Raw genomic sequence first — 17,935 nt, forward strand, 5'->3', positions numbered from 1 at the left:
CTAATGGTTGGTTCGTTAGATTGCTTAGCCATCAGAAGCTACTTAAGGACATGCATATCCCTTTAATTCTTCCTTTCCTTAAAGTTAGCTCTGTTTGTTTTCATTCTAGCCTGGGGCTAGTTCTGTACCTCACAGGTAAATTAATTCAGTTCAACAGATGGAAGTGGCTCAGGTTAACTCTTACTCCTTTTTAGAAATCCCATTTCAGCCAGATAGTGCATGTCATTAGTGATTCTGGGAAGAAAAGAAGTTGAGCAGTTAGATTCAGGAAGAACAGGGACCATTCTTTAATGGCTGATGTTCAGGGCCCTAGGGCTTTCTATGTCCAAAAGCCTGACTCAACTGATGGCAAGAAGTTACATAAGAAGACTTGGCCACCCTTCTGCTCTCTGATTGTATCCAGAACCCTGAGTGGCCACATAGAGATTGTATGGAAGGGTTTCATGGTTAAAACATAGGCATGATTCGGAAATATAACTCCTCCTTATAGATGGCTTTACATTCCTAGGACTGGAAGTTTAGAAACTGATACTGTAAAATAAAAATGAAAAGTAACTGAGTATTTGGTGGAGGAAATATAATTTATTGGCTCTGACATGCAAAGCCCTGGGAGTAAGCATCCTTCTAATAATGGACACCTGTGATTGATGGCTGCTGTATGGTGCTGCTGCCTAGAAGTGAGCTCTTTGAAAAAGCATAGTAGGGACTTTGCAGTTAAGTCTCACTTGGTTAAGTTACTACTGCTTTTGTGAAGCTTTGCTGAATCTTTATGTTCTAACAAGGAGAAGATGATAAATCAGAGTAATTGCTTCATATTAAAGCACTTTTATATTGTAAAGGAAAAGGGTCCTGTTAAGAAACTCAAATTAACTTCTCTGTTTATCCTATATGGAAAGCCTCTTTGAAAGCTGCTTATCATTCAACCTGCTGGTTTATTTATAATGGAACAATTCCATTAGAACCTGACACTTGTTCTCATGGCACCAAGACTTAAGATCCCTCAGGAAAAGCATTTAACCCTTGGAAATGCAAAGCTGTCATTTATCTGTCATCTCTCTAAAAACTCACTGGAGGGTATTTACGAGAGATATTTGGAGCAGTTCTCATTCCTACTGAGTTAGAAATGGAGTTAGGACTCACTAAGTGGTCAGTAAAGAACAGATGAGTGTCCAGTGCCATACTGCAGAAGCGGCTTGTCTTTGTCAGTGCCATTACGAAATGCACTAATTATGGTATTTCATAATTTTTAAGTAATCCACTGTACAGAATTCAGGGACTGAAGTATTAGTTAATTGCTAGTTCTGACTCATTTGAATTGCTTATCCCACTTATATTTTTACAAGTTTTACAAGAGTTCTGAAAGTTAATGCTTATCAACCAAGGAAACTTAGCAGATCTTAGAAGAATGAACTGAAATTGTCATGATCTGAAAATTAACACCTTTTTGCCTGGCATTTACTAGCAAAAGATGGGGATACCATTTGTCAAAGACTGTCAGTGAGTAGTAGGTTCCCTGGGGATCCAGCAGAGCATAGTCTAAGAATTCAGTCTCTGGTGCCAGACTGCCTGGCTTCAGACACCAGCATTGTCGCTCATCGGCTATGGGACTTCTACAAGTTAGTTAACCTTAGAGCCTCTTGTTTCTTCACTGATAGATGGGGATGATGTCTCTTGGGGTTTTGAAGACTACTCAGTGAAATAATGCATGTAAAGTGCTTCAGGCAGTGGCTGCTTGTAATAGTAAAGGGTAGTTGTTATTAGCAAAATTTAACATGGGCCTAATGGGTTTGGTAAGATGTTATGGAACATCCCAAAAGGCTATTTTCCTTTGGAATATTTTTGGGCTATATTTGTCTGGGGTGTTCATTATTTTTGTGACTCCTTTCTGTTTCGTAGTTTCACCAAAGCTGTGGTATAGGACAAGTGATTACGGCACAAACCATCCTCAATTCTTTTCCCATTCTTGTAGAACAGATCGGCAGCCCTGAGGCAGAGATCTATAAATGCTCTCAAAGAGAGTTTCAAGATTGATTTAAGGTTGAAATCACCTTTGTGATCAGAGACAGACATGTAAGATTGGACTGACCTTTTCAAGATACCTATGGTAGAAATAATATTGCAGGTCATACTTAGAAAGCTGATGGCAAGCCAGCGGTGTAATGCTCTTGGGGAAAATGGAGGGAACAGGCGTGAGAACTGGAATTACCTGATTCGAAAGAAAAGCCTAGTATAAGTGAGCAGGGCAGAATGATATTCTTCAGGATTTAAGCGTTTGTTATACGCACCGTTGACCAGTCCTTGCTCCTCTGCAGATCTTTAACTGCCAATCTCACCACTATTCTCACCACCACCACCACCCCACAGCCCCTCTTTCCAGCACACCACCTCTACCACTCTTACCACCATCATCATTACTCCCTCAACACCCCACCCCTACCCACTTCCCCCCCCAACACTTCCCCCCCCAACCCTTCTAACTACCACCACCCCTACCCCCATTATCACCATCCCCATTATCACCACCATCACTGTCCTCCCCCCCACCTCCTCATCACCACCCCACCCCCATCATTACCACCACTACCACCATCACCCTTCCCACCTGCCACCCCCTGGCACCAGCACCATGGCTACAACAGTTCAGGATCTTGAAGAACTCTAGCTGGAGGATCCTTGCCTCTTTGCCAGGCTCTGATTCTAACCCTCCTTTTCCCCACCTGACTTACTTCTCTCACCTGCTCACTCTCTGACTACTTTCCTGTCTTTCAGTCTCCCAGCTCTGTCTATAGATTAAGGAATGAATTTGCAAGTATAGTTCTATAGTCTTGCTTTTCTCTAACTTAAGAAGGGATCACTGATCTTTGATCATTTGCTTTATAAATAACAAGAGATGATACTTAATTTGACATGTTAAGTTTAAATCAATTGTTATTATTTTGCAGCATTTGATTAAGTTTCTTTAATTATGCACCATTGTAGATGCTACTGCTCCAAAGAGCAGGAGAGTTTCTGTGAAACATTCTTCTCTCCACTTAGTGCCTTTTCTTCTTCCTATTTGCCCCTGTGGCTGCCAGTGCACAGTCCAGGGGAAAGGTTAGCATGTTTTCCAAGGACTGTAAGTATACCATGACTGAAAAGATTATCTTCTCTGTGGTCAGGGTGTTCAAGGGCAGCCCTAATACAAACTGTATTCTTCCCTTCATCCACCCTTCATTTATTCACTCCAAACCAAATCTGCTTCAGGAAGAGATCTGATAAACTTATTTAGGGTGAGGTAGAAATGACAGGGTAGCAGTGGGATAAACCAAACAAATGAAACTTTGAATGTGGAATTCCATCTGGTTAATAACAAGTAGGATGGTTTGGGGAGGGCAGGGGTCACCGCCTCCAAACTCTCTCAAAATCCACTTAATAGTGATTTATGTACCTTGTATTTTTAAGGTAAGGCATTTCTTTCCTTCACTCTCCTCCATCTGCCCTTTTCTCAAGGCCCAGCTCAAAGGAGTCTCTTGCAGGAAGCACTCCAGATTCCCTGTGCTCTCTTCTGTAGTGTCCCAGCCATGCACCATGTCAGCATTCTCTGCTTAGAATGGACTCCTTCCCAGTGCTGAGTGTGGAGCCTGTGTAAGATTCTCTCTCTCGCTCTCTCTCTCTCTCTCCCCCTCTCTCCCTCTCTCTCCCTCTCTCTCCCTCTCTCTCCCTCCCTCTCCCTCCCTCTCCCTCCCTCCTTTCTCCCTCTGCCCCTCTCCCCCACTCATCCATACTCTCTTTCTCTCTCTCTAAAATAAAATTAGAAAAACTTATAGAATGGGCCCCTTCCCTCTTCTCTGCCTTGTCTTCTGAACCATTAGCTTCTTAGCAGCAGGAAAGGCCAGTAACAGCCCTAATTGTCTCCCCTGCATCTAACACCATGGCATTCAGGAAATGCTTTTGGACTGAAGTGAATTGTATTTCTGCTGTTATGAAGAGGAGAATATTTTTTAACCATGGAGAGCATGATTACTCTCTTCGGAAAATTGGTGAGAGTGTTCCCTCCCTTCCCCTTGAATGCACTTGTTTCCCAGACTGCAACTCTGGAGACATACCAGTAGGTAGGATAATGTTTGTTTGTTTGTTTTTTGGGTTTGTTTGTTTTTAAAGAAGAAAACACTATGATGATTGCAGTCGGGGGTGGAATTAGCTACATATACCCTTGGCTGAAAGCTTCGTCCATGGGAAATGCAGTTTGTTTGTAGTAAATGTTTGGATGTGAACAGGCTGCATATGGATCAGTGCTAGAGAAAAAGGAGAGCAGTCCCTCCTGGCCAGCTGGGTCTTCTGGGTCAAACTTGGGCTCGGCAGAGGGGGCAGGTACTCCAGCTCCAGCACCTTTCCCTCTAGTACGGCTGCTTGGGCAGAGACCAGAGCAGGCTGAAGAATGGGTAGGATCTGAGGAAATTGGTGACACCTATTTGACACCTAGCTGGCTTACTTTGGAGCCTATAAGTTTTAAATTCACTCACCTGTTCTCTATTCCACTCTTCTGTATCACACAGATATCCTTTTGGCATGTGTACTGTGGAAAGAAACTGATTTTATTTTTCATTTTTGGGGGACTATAAAAAATCATAACAACCCAGAATTTATTCCAGAATTCTCCTTTTAGTTTTTTCTGAATGGAAAGTAGCTTCCCTATGTTTCATTTGTCCTGTTTTGCTTTTTTGAGACAAACATTCAGTTTTCTAACACAAGGCTTGTCCACATCAGGGTTTAGGAAGTGTGTCCACCTCTTGGCTCCTGGATAGCCCCTCCTCCATGGATTGACATTGCTGTCCCTTCTATATTATGTCTTTTTTATGACATTGTTTTGTTGATCAAACTCTTACCCTGAGTCCCTTGATCTTTAGAAAAGATAGCCTAGCAATAATATCCACCATCCTTGTCTTTCTCCAAGGGACATTGTAAGGATAATTAACGTGTGAAATGTTTTGAGCACAGTGGAAGGGAGAAGCCATCAGACTCAAAGGTATTGCTATTATTTAGTTTCATACTGTTACTGTATGATCAAAGAAACATTAATTTTGGAAATGGTGATAATTTCATGTTTGGACTTCTATTCCTCCCTAATCAGCATAATTGACTTTGCTGAACTCTATACTTCCCTCATTTTATAGATTAAAAACAAATAAGGGTTAATGATCAGAAGTTTTTTTTTTACTGTTTTTCATTGGCTATATTTTTTATTCTAAAAATGAGAGTCTTTTAAAGGTAGTTGATTAAAAAGCTCCATTTTCTGGGAATGTTATGCATCTGCAATAAATAATAAATAATATTGTAGGAGTTGGCTGCCTCCAACTTCATACAAAATAAATAAATACATTTGGTGACATGCATTTGAGGAGTGTGATTCTTATAATTTTCATGGAAATAAGGAATAACTTTAATAACTTTACAGACGATAGCAATTTCACCATCTGCTAGTAACAAAAAAAAAAAAAAAACAGCTCATAACACGAGGCTCTTACTGAGTCTAATGTATATATTGGCATGCCAGGAATAAGAATTCTCTACAACGTTAGTCAACCATCTCCAGGGAAGCTGACCTGACTTTCAGCATGTCAGGGGAAAGGTTCCTTTGCTTCTAAAGTAAATGATATGTTCTTCACATTGTTTGAATGACAGAGGACTAAGTGTTAATAGTGAGAGATCAAGAGAAAGGCACTCTCCAGAATTGTAAGTACCTACACAGATTTCACTGGTAATTAATAGAATGGTGGACTCACTGTTGAGAAGATACTGTCTTTATGAGTCAAAACTTTTGGTATTGATAGAAGAGATAAAATTCAGACACTTAGAGAAAGATAGGGCATGGAAAGTCCCGACTTTCTCTACAATGACATTTGCTTTAAACAGGTGACATTTTCCTAAGCCTGACATGACAGATGGGGTTTGTGGGTTCTAGTTAAGGATGAGGAGTCAGGAGGGTCACTGTTAGGGAGGGTTAAATGTTCCGTGGAGGCTGGGAAAGAGAAACCAAAGGGAAAGCACTGAAGATGCATTGGCTCTCGTTTTGGGTTTCCTTTGCTCTGTTCTAGAGAAGGGGGGGGATGATTGTCATTTTTGGTCATTCTGGTTTCATCTGGTGGTGTGGCGGGTATTGCATGGCACAAACAACATGGCTATCCCGTGAAAGATGGCCATTGCATTTTTAAGAAACTGTTTGTTTGTTTATTTTGAGAGTGAGGGGAGGGGCAGAGAGAGGGAGGGAGAGAGAATCCCAAACAGGCTCCACACTGTCAGTACAGAGCCTGATGTGGGGCTCGATCTCATGAACCACGAGAACATGCCCTGAGCCAAAATCAAGAGTCAGACACTCAACTAACTGAGCCACCCACACACCCCAGTGGCCAGTGCATTTTTATTAGAAGACTATGTGTAGGTGGTCCTGAGGATGTTCAGTCCTTCTTAGTATTAGAAGCTGTAGGCTGGGTATGTAGGTAGAACCTCATTAGAGAAATTTAAGCCAGCACTGGTGTGCATCTTGCAGTGCTTCTGGTTATCTTTAAATGGATTGGGGAATGAAGCAAGTTTAGTTAAAGAGGAGCAGCTTGCCACTGACCTCCCAACTTCTCTGATTTTGAAGTGATTCTTACTCCCTGATCCTGAAAATATAGCAAATCTGATATCTGCCTAATTGATTTTGGCTTTTGGCCGAATGCTAAACATCTAAGCCATGTTGCAAAGCAGGTGGAGTTTATAAATTTGTTTGCATTGCTATACTCTACATCATCCCTCCTTTTTTTGTCATGCCTCATATTTGGACTCCATAGGGACCCTGATGTCCCATGCCCTATCTCCTTGGCCTTTGGCAAAGATGCTGACAAACTCATACACATTCAGATACCAAGGGCTGATCAGGTTAAAGTGTTTCCCCTTCTTGTGGTGTCTACATTTCTTACAGGGGTGAAGACATCTTAAGCCAGAGGAATGACTCTCTAGTTGTGGAATTTCAGTCGTCAGCCAGCAGATGTAGGAGGTATTATTTTGGTCATGGGGACCTCTCAGAAGTCCTGAAATCATCCTAAATGACCACCTGCCTGCTTCATGTTACATAAGGCCACTTCATGCATCACACCAGTCTTGTGTGTTTGGTTGGCTGCCTGAAGGCAGCAAGCATGTTTGTGGAAGTCTCTGTGCATGGAGTCCTGCATAGTAGGTGCTCTGCAGATACCCGTGTGTGCTGGGGAGGGGAAGAAGTGCAGCGCATGCTATGCAAACTTATTTTTCTGATTGCAAATGCTGGTTTGGGTCCTAAAGTTAGCAAGTTCATAGTAAAATTTGAATTGTCCTCTTGGTTTAAACTCACCTCATGCCCATCCACACCATGAGTTGTGTGTTGTCAGAGCAGCCTCCATTTGAAATCCACGTAATGTTCGTGAAAGCTGCAGTCTCATATTGCAAATGTCCACCAGCAGGACAGGGCAATCATAGCCTCTTCTTTAAACTTGAGGACTGGTTCTGTGAATGAGAGTGTCATTTTCATCTATGCCTCCTTATGCCAGTCACTATCACTATAGCCATCCAGAGAGTTCTTAGTGATTGCAATGTTGGAGCTGTTAGCCTCTCAGTTGGTAAGTCTGTGGCTACAGCCTCTGTTTATGTGAAGGTCACTGGTTGAACTCCCCAATCTAATAACTTTGGGTAACATACTAAAGATGAATTAAAATGCTAATAGATGACATGTTCTGGGTATTTTAACATTTCCTAATCTTAAATTTAAATGAAATGCCTTAGGTATTCTCACAGCCTTGCTGGAAGCATATTTAGCGTTGTCCTTTAGTGAATTTGAAGTATATTTTGTCCACCTGGGCAGAGCTAGAAGGATAAGCAGTATTTATTTTATGGTCATTTTATTTGTGTCCTCTACAGCTACATGACACAAATATTCTCTTATACTCGAGATAGCAATTTAGCTAAAACAAAACTAGACAAAACAGAATCTTACTCTTTTCATATGTTTCTGTGAACTCACAGATCCTTTTATTATTAACAACATTTAAAAGCAGTACATTGGAGTTTGGGCACCTAAAGCTATTCCAAAGCCATTTTGTAGATTACCTTCATGTTTAAACCTTACAGCGCCATGAAACATCCCTGTTTTATAATGAATACACTGGGGTGCAGAGAGACTGTGTGGCTTTTCCATCATCATGTCGCTGGTTATGGGAGAATCACAGTCAGTAGGTGGTTGTCCCGGCTCCCAGCTCAGACGTCTGTGCATTAGATCAAGTGGGAGCTCTAAGCAAAACAGCGTCACTTAAAATGCTTCTGGTAGGAAATGAAGAAGTGCTCATTCTGAGGGACATGTCAGTTCCCTTGTCTCCACTGAGGCAAGATTCACTTTATGTACCACGCTGAAAAAACCACGTGTCTTTCCTTCCTTCAGTAAATGGGTCACTTCCTTATTATTAATTGAATTAGCCCCTTTATTTCCTCCTTATGAGGGGGAAGGAACACTCCCTTCGTCATCCCAGTTATCTGGTGTCTGGTCACTTCATAATTGTATTTTGGGAGAGTAGATATTAATTTTCTTTAACAAAAAGGCTGAGATCCTTGATGACACACCATAATTCAATTTCCCTTCTCTCCCTTCGTTGCCTGCACCCCTTCCTCCTGGCACATTTTTCATAGTTAGGAGGAGAGAGTGACACTATTTGATAGTGTCAAATATATCAGAAGGAAGAATTGATTCAGTAGTAGTTTGACGACTTGATTGATTAGCAGAGATCCGAAGAAAGCTCATAACTGTGAAAACCACTGCAGCATGGAGTTTTAACAGCTCTTCAGAGAGCTAGTTAATGAAAGAATCATTACAGAAACACAGCCATAAGACAGGAAGGAAGGAAGGAAGGAAGGAAAAGAAAAAAGAAAAAAAGAAAAGGAAAGGAAAGGCAAGGCAAGAACAGGAGCATTCCCATGGAACGCTCAGAGGTTATGTCTTAAGAGGAAATATGCTCATAATTCCTATTTACACATCGCTGTAATTACTGTCTGCCTTAAGATTACTTTCAGTCTTCTCCTGTCAAAATTGCTTAGATATTTCCTGTTTTACATATCAGGCAGAGAGGTCTAGTACTGGTTGGAACTTGTCCTAAGGATTTTCTTTTGCTCCTGAAGAATGTAATTATCAGATACCCAAGCCCAGACTGCTTGATTAGACTGGCTTTAATCTGATCCATGTTCTTATCATCGCCATTTGTCCATGAACCAGACTTCTGCACTCAAGTGAAAGTTTCACAGGACTTTAGTCGTTAACCTTTTCCTATGTGGTTGTTCTCTTTTCCTTCTCCTGATGCAGCGTCTATGAACCAGATAGAAATGTGTTACGGAGGAAAGAACGAGAAAGAAGAAATCAGGAAACTCAGCAGGATGATGGCACATTTAATTCGAGTTACTCCCTCTTCAGTGAACCCTACAAGGTAGATGGTTTTCTGTTGTTCATCTTCACCCTCACTTGTACCTCTGCTTCCAGTCCGTATTGAAAGAGTCAACCAACCAAACTTCAGCTGGCTTTCTGCATGTTCACCCCAGGAAGACAGCTCAGCCGCTCAAAATGAGATCTTCTCAGATTACAGATCTTGGTGTCTAGTTCACACGACTTGACTGCCTGTTCCCTCAGTAAAATGTAACTTTTGCTTAATAGGGAGAGCTGCTTGCTGTGATTTTTATCAATAGTATAGACTTCATTTCTGCATTGATTTTCAAAGTCAATGCCACTTGTTATGTTTTTTTTTTCTAAGCTATTAGGAAATATAAAGAGGTTGAGTAACATTTGCCACACATGGGTCACACTGTGTTCAGGGTACCTGATAGTGTAATGAGAAAAAAGCTGCTGGATTGCATCTCATTTATACCAAAGGCCAGAGGAACAGCCTCTCCTCTAAAATGAAAGGTCTTCCAAGATTTCACTAATATCTGAGGCAGCACAGAACTATGGATAGTTTAGGGTGGTGGCTTCTTGGCTCTTTAGCCCCATGTTCATTTTAAGCTTTACACTGACTTCTTTTGCCTGTCCTTCTGGGTTTCTTACAAGAATAATTATAAATTTAGAAATTGGCAGCAGAACAATTTGAGCCAAATTTGAATTTTTAAGAAAAGCTTCCAAAGGGACTATAAAAAAGAAAAGAAAACCCAATCCTGGAAAGCCTTATTTGAGACTATGTTGTGCAGCTACAGTGGTAAATTTTCTGATTTCCTTAGCTGCAGAGCACCACCAAGGATAGATTCCTTTTTGATGTAGTCTAAGGCTCTTAACAGCTTCCTGGTTCTGGCATGATGCAGAGTGTGGATGGACTTCTTCAGCAAAGAGCAGTTTTGATGTCATCCCCTAGCTCTCATTCTGAATGTGATCAAGACTGATTCTGATCAATAATGGCACCTCTCCATTGTTTCCTGTGTTTCTGTGGTCTCTAACAGCAGGGTACATGTGTTTCTCTTTCTCCAGACTAACAAGGGGGATGAGCTCTCCAACCGGATCCAGAATACTTTAGGCAATTATGATGAAATGAAAGACTTTTTAACTGATAGATCTAATCAGAGTCATCTCGTTGGCGTTCCCAAACCTGGGGTTCCTCAGGCTCCTGTGAACAAGATTGATGAACATTTTGTTGCGGATTCAAGAGCCCAGACCCAGCCCTCGTCTGTCTGTAGCACTGCATCTTCCACACCAGCAGCTGTCCCTGTGCAGCAGAGTAAAAGGGGCACCATGGGCTGGCAGAAGGCTGGGCACCCCCCATCAGATCAACAGAGAGCAAGTAAGCACGGACACAGGTTGCTTGATTTGAACAGATCTACTAACCCAAAGAACCATAATAAAAAACCTAACCACTCTGTGTCGAGCCCCTCATCCTCATCTTCCTCTTCTTCTTCTTCTTCCAACTCAGCACAACAAGGCTCTCTCAGGACCTTGCTTGGAGATGGTGTTGGCAGACAGCAGCCACGAGCCAAGCAAGTGTGCAATGTAGAGGTGGGTCTTCAGACCCAGGAAAGGCCACCTGCTATGGCAGCCAAGCACAGCAGCAGCGGACACTGTGTTCAGAACTTTCCTCCATCCCTGGCTTCAAAACCCAGCCTGGTCCAGCAGAAACCAACTGCATATGTGCGGCCAATGGATGGCCAAGATCAGGCTCCTGATGAGTCTCCAAAGCTTAAGTCATCCACAGAAACCAGTGTGCACTGTACATCATACAGGGGAGTCCCAGCCACCAAGCCAGAGTCCACCAGAGCCAAAACCAAGCTTTCCAAGTTCAGCATCCCCAAGCAAGGAGAGGTAAGTCTTCTCAATATCACCCATATACACTTGAGCAGTTCTAAGTGACCACTGGGCAATTACAGATTAAACTCTGATGTTTATTTCAGTGTGTGAATGACTCCATGTGGCAGGATTTGTAGCAATCCCTAAAGGAGGATGTACACATAAATAATGGTTTCTTATCAATCTTCTCAAATCAATTATCACCAAATTATTTTTAAGTTCCAATATATGCAGTTATGTGTCTGCGTTCATACAGAAAGGAATGTCTCCTGCAATATAGTATGAGGGATTTTTTTTTTTGTTATTGAGTCAGTGTTGACACAGATATTATATATTAGAAATAAAAGTGTTATAAAGGCTATATATAAAGAGGTTAATTTTTATGTAAAAGTGGTCAGAAGTTCAACATTTTTTGTCACTTTTGGAATGTTCCATGACAAACTTCACAAAGTAAACCTCATCATGATTTTTAAAGTAACTATTTAATGACTCAGTATTGAGGGACACCTGGGTGGTTTGTTTGGTGAAATATCTATCTCTTGGTATCAGGTCTTCATTTCAGGGTTATGAGTTTGAGCTCCATGTTGGGCATGGAGCCTGCGTTAAAAAAAAAAAGACTCAATATTGAATATGATGAATATTCAAATGTATCAATGTCTCATCCACATTCTAATATTTAAAATCCAGGTTAATTGATTTTAATCAAGTAAGAACTCTCCTTGTCCTATAAAAATGATCTTAGATTATACAAAGAGAAGTGAAATCTTTGAGTTCAGATTCTTCTTGTTTGCATCTCGAATTTAATCTAAAGTATTTATTTATAGCATTATAAAATATGTATATTGGATGTATAGAATATTAGAATTCAAAAAGGCAAATCACATAATCACAGAGGTAGCAAAGAAGCCGTGACTACTCACTTGAACAGTAAATCTGGATGGAAAATGAAGTTTTGTTTTAAAGAAACACATTTCATACTATATTCCAAATTGATGATAGTTGTCAAGAGCACACAAAAAAGTATGCCTGTACATTTTTTTGTTTTGCTGTGATGTGGTATACTAATATAAAATGTGAATTCTGTCCATTGGATTCAAGAACTGTCCATTTTTTTTCTTTTAGACATATTTAAGAACTGTCCATTTTTTTTTTCTTTTAGACATATTTATTTTTAAAGATGGAGTAAAATTGCAGGATATTCTTTATATCTTAATTTGACATAATAACCAATTGAAACACAAATGATTTTCTGTTTCTTGTTGGGAGTCTGACAAGGCTGAAGTTAATCATTTCTGAGCTGAGCTATCACCTCAGAAAGTGCCATGTACCATTGGGAGATCAACATATTACCCTTGAAGGAGAAGATATATTTTTTTACTCTGAAATGTTTATAAAGGTTCTAATGAGGAAATGAAGTGACATGTTTACCAGTAACTCCTTTTAATTATTCACTTATGATGAATCCCATAAAGTATTCTTAGGAATTAATAGAAGCAACATATAATTTCTGCAGGCATTTATGTTTTTAAAAGTTTGTAGGAAACACACATTAATATCACCTTACAGAATGAATTTATCAAGCCCTTTGATTTTTGTTATCATCAGATGACCTGGCAAATAAAACATGGCTTATCCTTGAATAGAGGTGGCTGCAACCACCAAAAATCCTTTATAATTGTAATCCAATTAATTCCCTGTTAAAATGATTTTTATGTGCCAAAGAAACTTCAAATTTATTAGGTAGTAATTTATTTATTTACTTTGTAACCCAATGAGTTGATAAAGCCCTGGTTAAAAGCCAGTTTTTGATAGCCTGTACAGCCCTATGCAGATAAGTATAGATTTCATTAGGCTTTTGGGTATGTCGTTAATAACATGGACACTTTTCAGGACGCCCTTCCAAGACCCCAGATTGGAAATGACACATTGTACTACGGTTCAGTAATCACAGAAAGAGGGAAATGCTTGAGATAGAAAGTCATACTAAGAGAAATTAGAGCTTTTATACAGGAAGTGTTTCATTTCCCTCATGTAATGACATTGAGCCTGTTAGCTTGCTCCCTTCACAACGTTCTATACTGAATACTCTACAGACGCCAATCATATGTGGGTAGAAAAAGGTAAGAAGTGTCGTTCATAGAACAAAATTTTAATTGGTGGATTTGTTTTTTTTGTTTTTGGTATGAGAGATGTACAGTCCTTATTTTAGCAAAAAAACTTTGCGTATTATGAAAAATATGGTAATTTGATTTTGCAACACTTGAGTGTTTAACCAGTCTATTATAATAAGAAAATGACTCTTTCCCAATTAGCAGCAGGTTACTACGTATAAGTTACATTTTCCGTCTTTCAGACTCAAAGAGTTTTTTTGTTTACTTGTTTGTTTTTTACAGTACTCCAAGAGACCCTTTTATTTATACCCTTTTGCAGGTATGTCATTCAGTATTTATGGGACATCTCTATAAAATCCACAATCATAGCGTAGAAACTGAAGAATTTTATCGGTTAATTAGATTTTAGTCTAATGGGACTACTTGCCTTTATTTTCTGGAGAGAATAAAACAGATGTGGCAAACAAGAAATATTAATGCCTATTTTTTTACACAGGTAGTACCAATACAAAAATGTCCTCGTGATAGTACTGACATTAATTTCCAATGAAGTAAGGAATGCATTATTTTAGGGAAATTAATAGAGGCAGTGACCTCGAGGGGACTTGCATGACTTGACTATACTTTCCCAGGGCATTGGCTGTAGAATAAGACTTAGGCCTGTGTGAAGGATTTGGGGGCTGAAAGGAAGTGTTAGGTAACAATGGTAAAGACAAGGGAGATCCAAATATAGCTGTAGGGCATTGTATAGGTACGGTCCTCCTAAGAAATCAAATCAGTGACTAGGTGTAATGTGATGTGAGAAATTGAAAAAAACTCTAAGATGTGATCGCTGTGTGCAGAAAATTTACATGAATAAATTAGACTCCAGCACTTAGCTTTTAATTTGCAATTTCTCTCACGTACAGTCCAAACTAAATTTAAAATTGGCCTTCTAGTCCTAGAAAATTTCCTCACCTTCATAATCCTTGTGGTAGAAAAGTGTTCAATGTTATTTTCAAAAATTGTGAATTTGTGAATCTCTTTTGCTTGATTTTACACTTCATAAAATTTTTCATTCTTTTTCTTATAACATCTGCACTCTATCTGCTGCCATGGTGAATTATTTGTTATACTTCTTTAGTCTTTAATAATAGGTAATTAGTGTGGAAAAATTCAGTGCAATTTGATGTGGAAGTTAAAGACCTCAAGGGAGTTCCTTAACTGATACACCTGTCTCTTGGCTGGCTTTTCCCAGCACAGTTTTGTGTTTAATGAAAAACATATTTTTGTTGTTATAGCTGAGCTTTTTTTTAGTCTTGATGCCATCCCTCATTAAGTGAGCCTTCCCTGGAGTGCCGCTTGGAAGGGTGACTAGCGTTAGGTGAGGGACATAAGAAATGACTGCAGCATGCATTCTAGAACATTCTTGGGTAGGGCACACTAAATCTTATTTGGAGTTGAAGCAAATTATTTTTTGTTCCACATACACATGCAAAATAAATGTCTTGCCCTTAACATGTAATTCAAGATCTAGACACTGGGGACTGTTAACCTAGAGGAGCAGGTACAGGTTTTGTGGGACCTAAGATAAATACGGTCTTGGGAGCTTCTGTTAGGAAAAAAGGAGTAGAAAAATTATCTCATGCTTGAAATTTTTACAAAATCATGCTTTAGCTCCTTGCTACAGCCCTTCCTGGGGCCTTGGAGGAATGTTCACTTAAGAGGCCCTGAAGTTTATGTGTCATGAGCTTCATGCTATATCCATCCTTCACTCATGGAATCATATGACATTATTATTAAAATGATAATTTCAGATTTGAAAAGAGTACTTTATATTGGCCTCAAACTTGGTAGAATTTAAAAATGCATATGTATATGCTAGGTGATACAGGAAGACAGAAATGGGACAATCCTATAAAAAAGCCTAATATGCAGTGCCACTGACACAAAATATGGGGATATCAGCCTCATGGGCTATGAAATCAGTTTGTTCAGCAAGTTACAACTTCAGGGGTATTCCAAAACATACACATTTTAGTTTCTGTTTGTTATTAATTTAGTAAGTAGCAGTGATTTAAGACTACTCTCGCAGAGGGCTCTGATGGCTGAGAATAGAACACATCTGAAAGGCGTGGGACGGAAGGAGAGAACCCGGAACCTGCTGCTCTTAGTTTAGTCCGTGATGAGGAAAGAGATACCTAAATTTGAATATCAGTTAATAGGCTATGTGTATATTAGGAGTTTTCCTAGTGGTTGATAATTCATCCACAAGAACAGAAACCCACCATTTTTGGTTGGTCAGAATTTTACTGGTTAAAATAAGTAAATAGTTGAAGATGTATTGATTAATCAGCATTTTCACAACGGGCATTTTCAAATCACCATTTATACCATGAATAAGAACAGAAAGATAAAGCACCATGATTCCACAAAATAGCTTCCTAGAAAAGCAATTAACTGATTTTTTCCTTAAGTTCACAGAAGATAAATGATGTAGGCTTTCTATTTCCTGTCACTCTTGGTTACCTTTGTATGAAAATGGATTTCTTCCAAATTAAAGTCGGCACCAGCCTGTCGGACGGGAAAGGCATCTGCAGAGCAATGTGTACATTACATATTCATGCCAGTCTAAATTTCTTAATTACATTTGAGATGTATAATGTTTTCAAATGGAAGCATGCTCTCTGATGGCCCATTGATGAAATGAGGGTGTATAGCCAGGCTGGAGACTCGGTTTCCCCGTCTGTCATGGTTTCATCCTCCCCATCGTCATCACCTCCATCCTCCTTCACCCACTGCAGACAGAGGCCACATCTTGTGGGACAGCGGGGGTGGGGGTTGCTTAGTACCAGCACAGATGATTGCGCTCTGTGCTTCCTCCTCTCCATGTAATGTGTGCTGTCCGTTCCCGCAGTGAGGACGTACACAATTTGTACCCTGTAGACTTAAAAGAGTGAAGACCCACAACTTTGATCTCAGATATGGGATGAAAGGACTTGTTTTCCATCTTATAGATGGGTCATTCTGAAGGTCAAAATGAAGGCTGGCAAGTGGAAATGTTTCCATATTTTTTGGTTACTTTTATGTTCAGCCAGCAAGGCCCTGAAAGGTAAAGCACTTAGTCACTTAAAAATAACTTCAGTTTCTATAACCCTTTATTGAAAACTTTGAAGAAAGCATATTAAAATGTGTCTTGTGTGAAGGTGCTGGTGTCCTTTTCCATCCTTTTCCCTCTCTGGGTTCATATTATAAAACCACATATTCTAGCCATAAGGTAAGAAACTATTCCCAATGATGGAAGCGTTGAGGGCGAGACCCAGAGGGAGGCTATTAGTGAGTCCACTCTACTTTCCCTGTATATTTTCTCAGTTCTCATAAAGTTCCTCTCCCGGAAAGCATCTGGACAGATTATGGGGCTGTTTTCCCTTAAACTGCAACCTTATGTGTGTTGACTCCAAACCTGGGGCTAATCAAGAGCCTGAGGCCTCTGTATTTGGAGCCACTTGAAAAGATGATATATAGTTCCAGAACCTCTCCCACCCTGGAAAAGTATCACTATACAGTCCAATGACAAAAGCCGCTTCTTTTGTATTACATCTGTTCTTGGTTGGAAATCCTGGGCAAAATTTCAGATACACAGGATGCATGGTGGAATCTTGATGGCTCTGCAAGGTGTAGGTTCACATTCTGGCTCTGCCACTTGTTAGATATGTGGCCCAGGGCAAGTAGTTTAACTTCTCTGGGCCTCAGTTTTCTTATATGTGGAGAAAATGATGATATCCACATGGCAGAGGAGTCACTTGATGAGTTGACATACTTGACAACTCACGTACTGAGCACAGTGACAATATAGTAAGCATTCAGTAAATATTGCCTACATTACTCTTATTAGAAATACCTCTGAAATGACAAAAGCAAACAAGATAGAGAAATGACAGTATTGGAAGTGGTTGTGTGTGTGCATGTGTGTGAGCTAGAGCAAGAGACAGAGAGAGAGGGGGGAGGAAAAAGAAAAATGAAATTCTGGAAGTTTTTTGGTGTTTATTTGTTGGAAATAATAGAAATCTTGAAGACTAAGATTATCCTGCATTAATATCGTAAAGCTTGAATGACACGATTCTCCCTTATTTAATGCTTAGCCCCCTCCTGAGGTTTTATTGCCAAGCCTGGGATCAAATTTTCTCTTTCTTTCTGTGTATTTGGCTTTCCCGAGCTATTATTACCTTTAGTGGAACATATCACACTTGAGCTTTATTTCCAGTTAAATGAAATATAAAATCAACAAGATATGAGCTGAGGAAAAGTGTTAAAAATTTCCAGATAGTATTTAGAATGACTCATTGAAATAGATCTCTTTGAAGCCACACAGTATTAAATAGCATGTTTAATTGTGCCGAGCAGGAGAATCACTTACCCACATGATTAGCCAGGATTAGCAATACCTTTATGGTAGATGAGAGTGCAGTTTCCCTGCTGTGAGTCACACACTCCATCCTGTAGCTGCAAGTGTGACAAAGCAGCGTGCTAGCCACCCCTGGACATTGCTGTT

The 17,935-nt window shown here is 39.9% G+C and overlaps 1 protein-coding gene across 1 annotated transcript in view; it reads left to right on the plus strand.

The window, feature by feature from the left end:
• Window positions 1–1,462: 1,462 nt before the first annotated feature.
• AFF3 (AF4/FMR2 family member 3) overlaps window positions 1,463–17,935 on the plus strand; it is a gene marked incomplete at its 5' end in the record, with an annotated part of 440,051 nt that continues 423,578 nt past the window's right edge. The window contains 5 exons of the mRNA XM_039218000.1: window positions 1,463–1,616; window positions 6,941–7,015; window positions 9,338–9,458; window positions 10,484–10,793; window positions 10,923–11,308. Of these exons, the coding sequence (XP_039073931.1) occupies window positions 1,463–1,616; window positions 6,941–7,015; window positions 9,338–9,458; window positions 10,484–10,793; window positions 10,923–11,308 (1,046 nt within the window). The remainder of the gene's footprint in view (window positions 1,617–6,940; window positions 7,016–9,337; window positions 9,459–10,483; window positions 10,794–10,922; window positions 11,309–17,935) is intronic.

The sequence above is a fragment of the Hyaena hyaena genome, unplaced genomic scaffold (assembly GCF_003009895.1).
Source record: "Hyaena hyaena isolate Hyena2069 unplaced genomic scaffold, ASM300989v1 scaffold_731, whole genome shotgun sequence".
Taxonomy (NCBI): domain Eukaryota; kingdom Metazoa; phylum Chordata; class Mammalia; order Carnivora; family Hyaenidae; genus Hyaena; species Hyaena hyaena.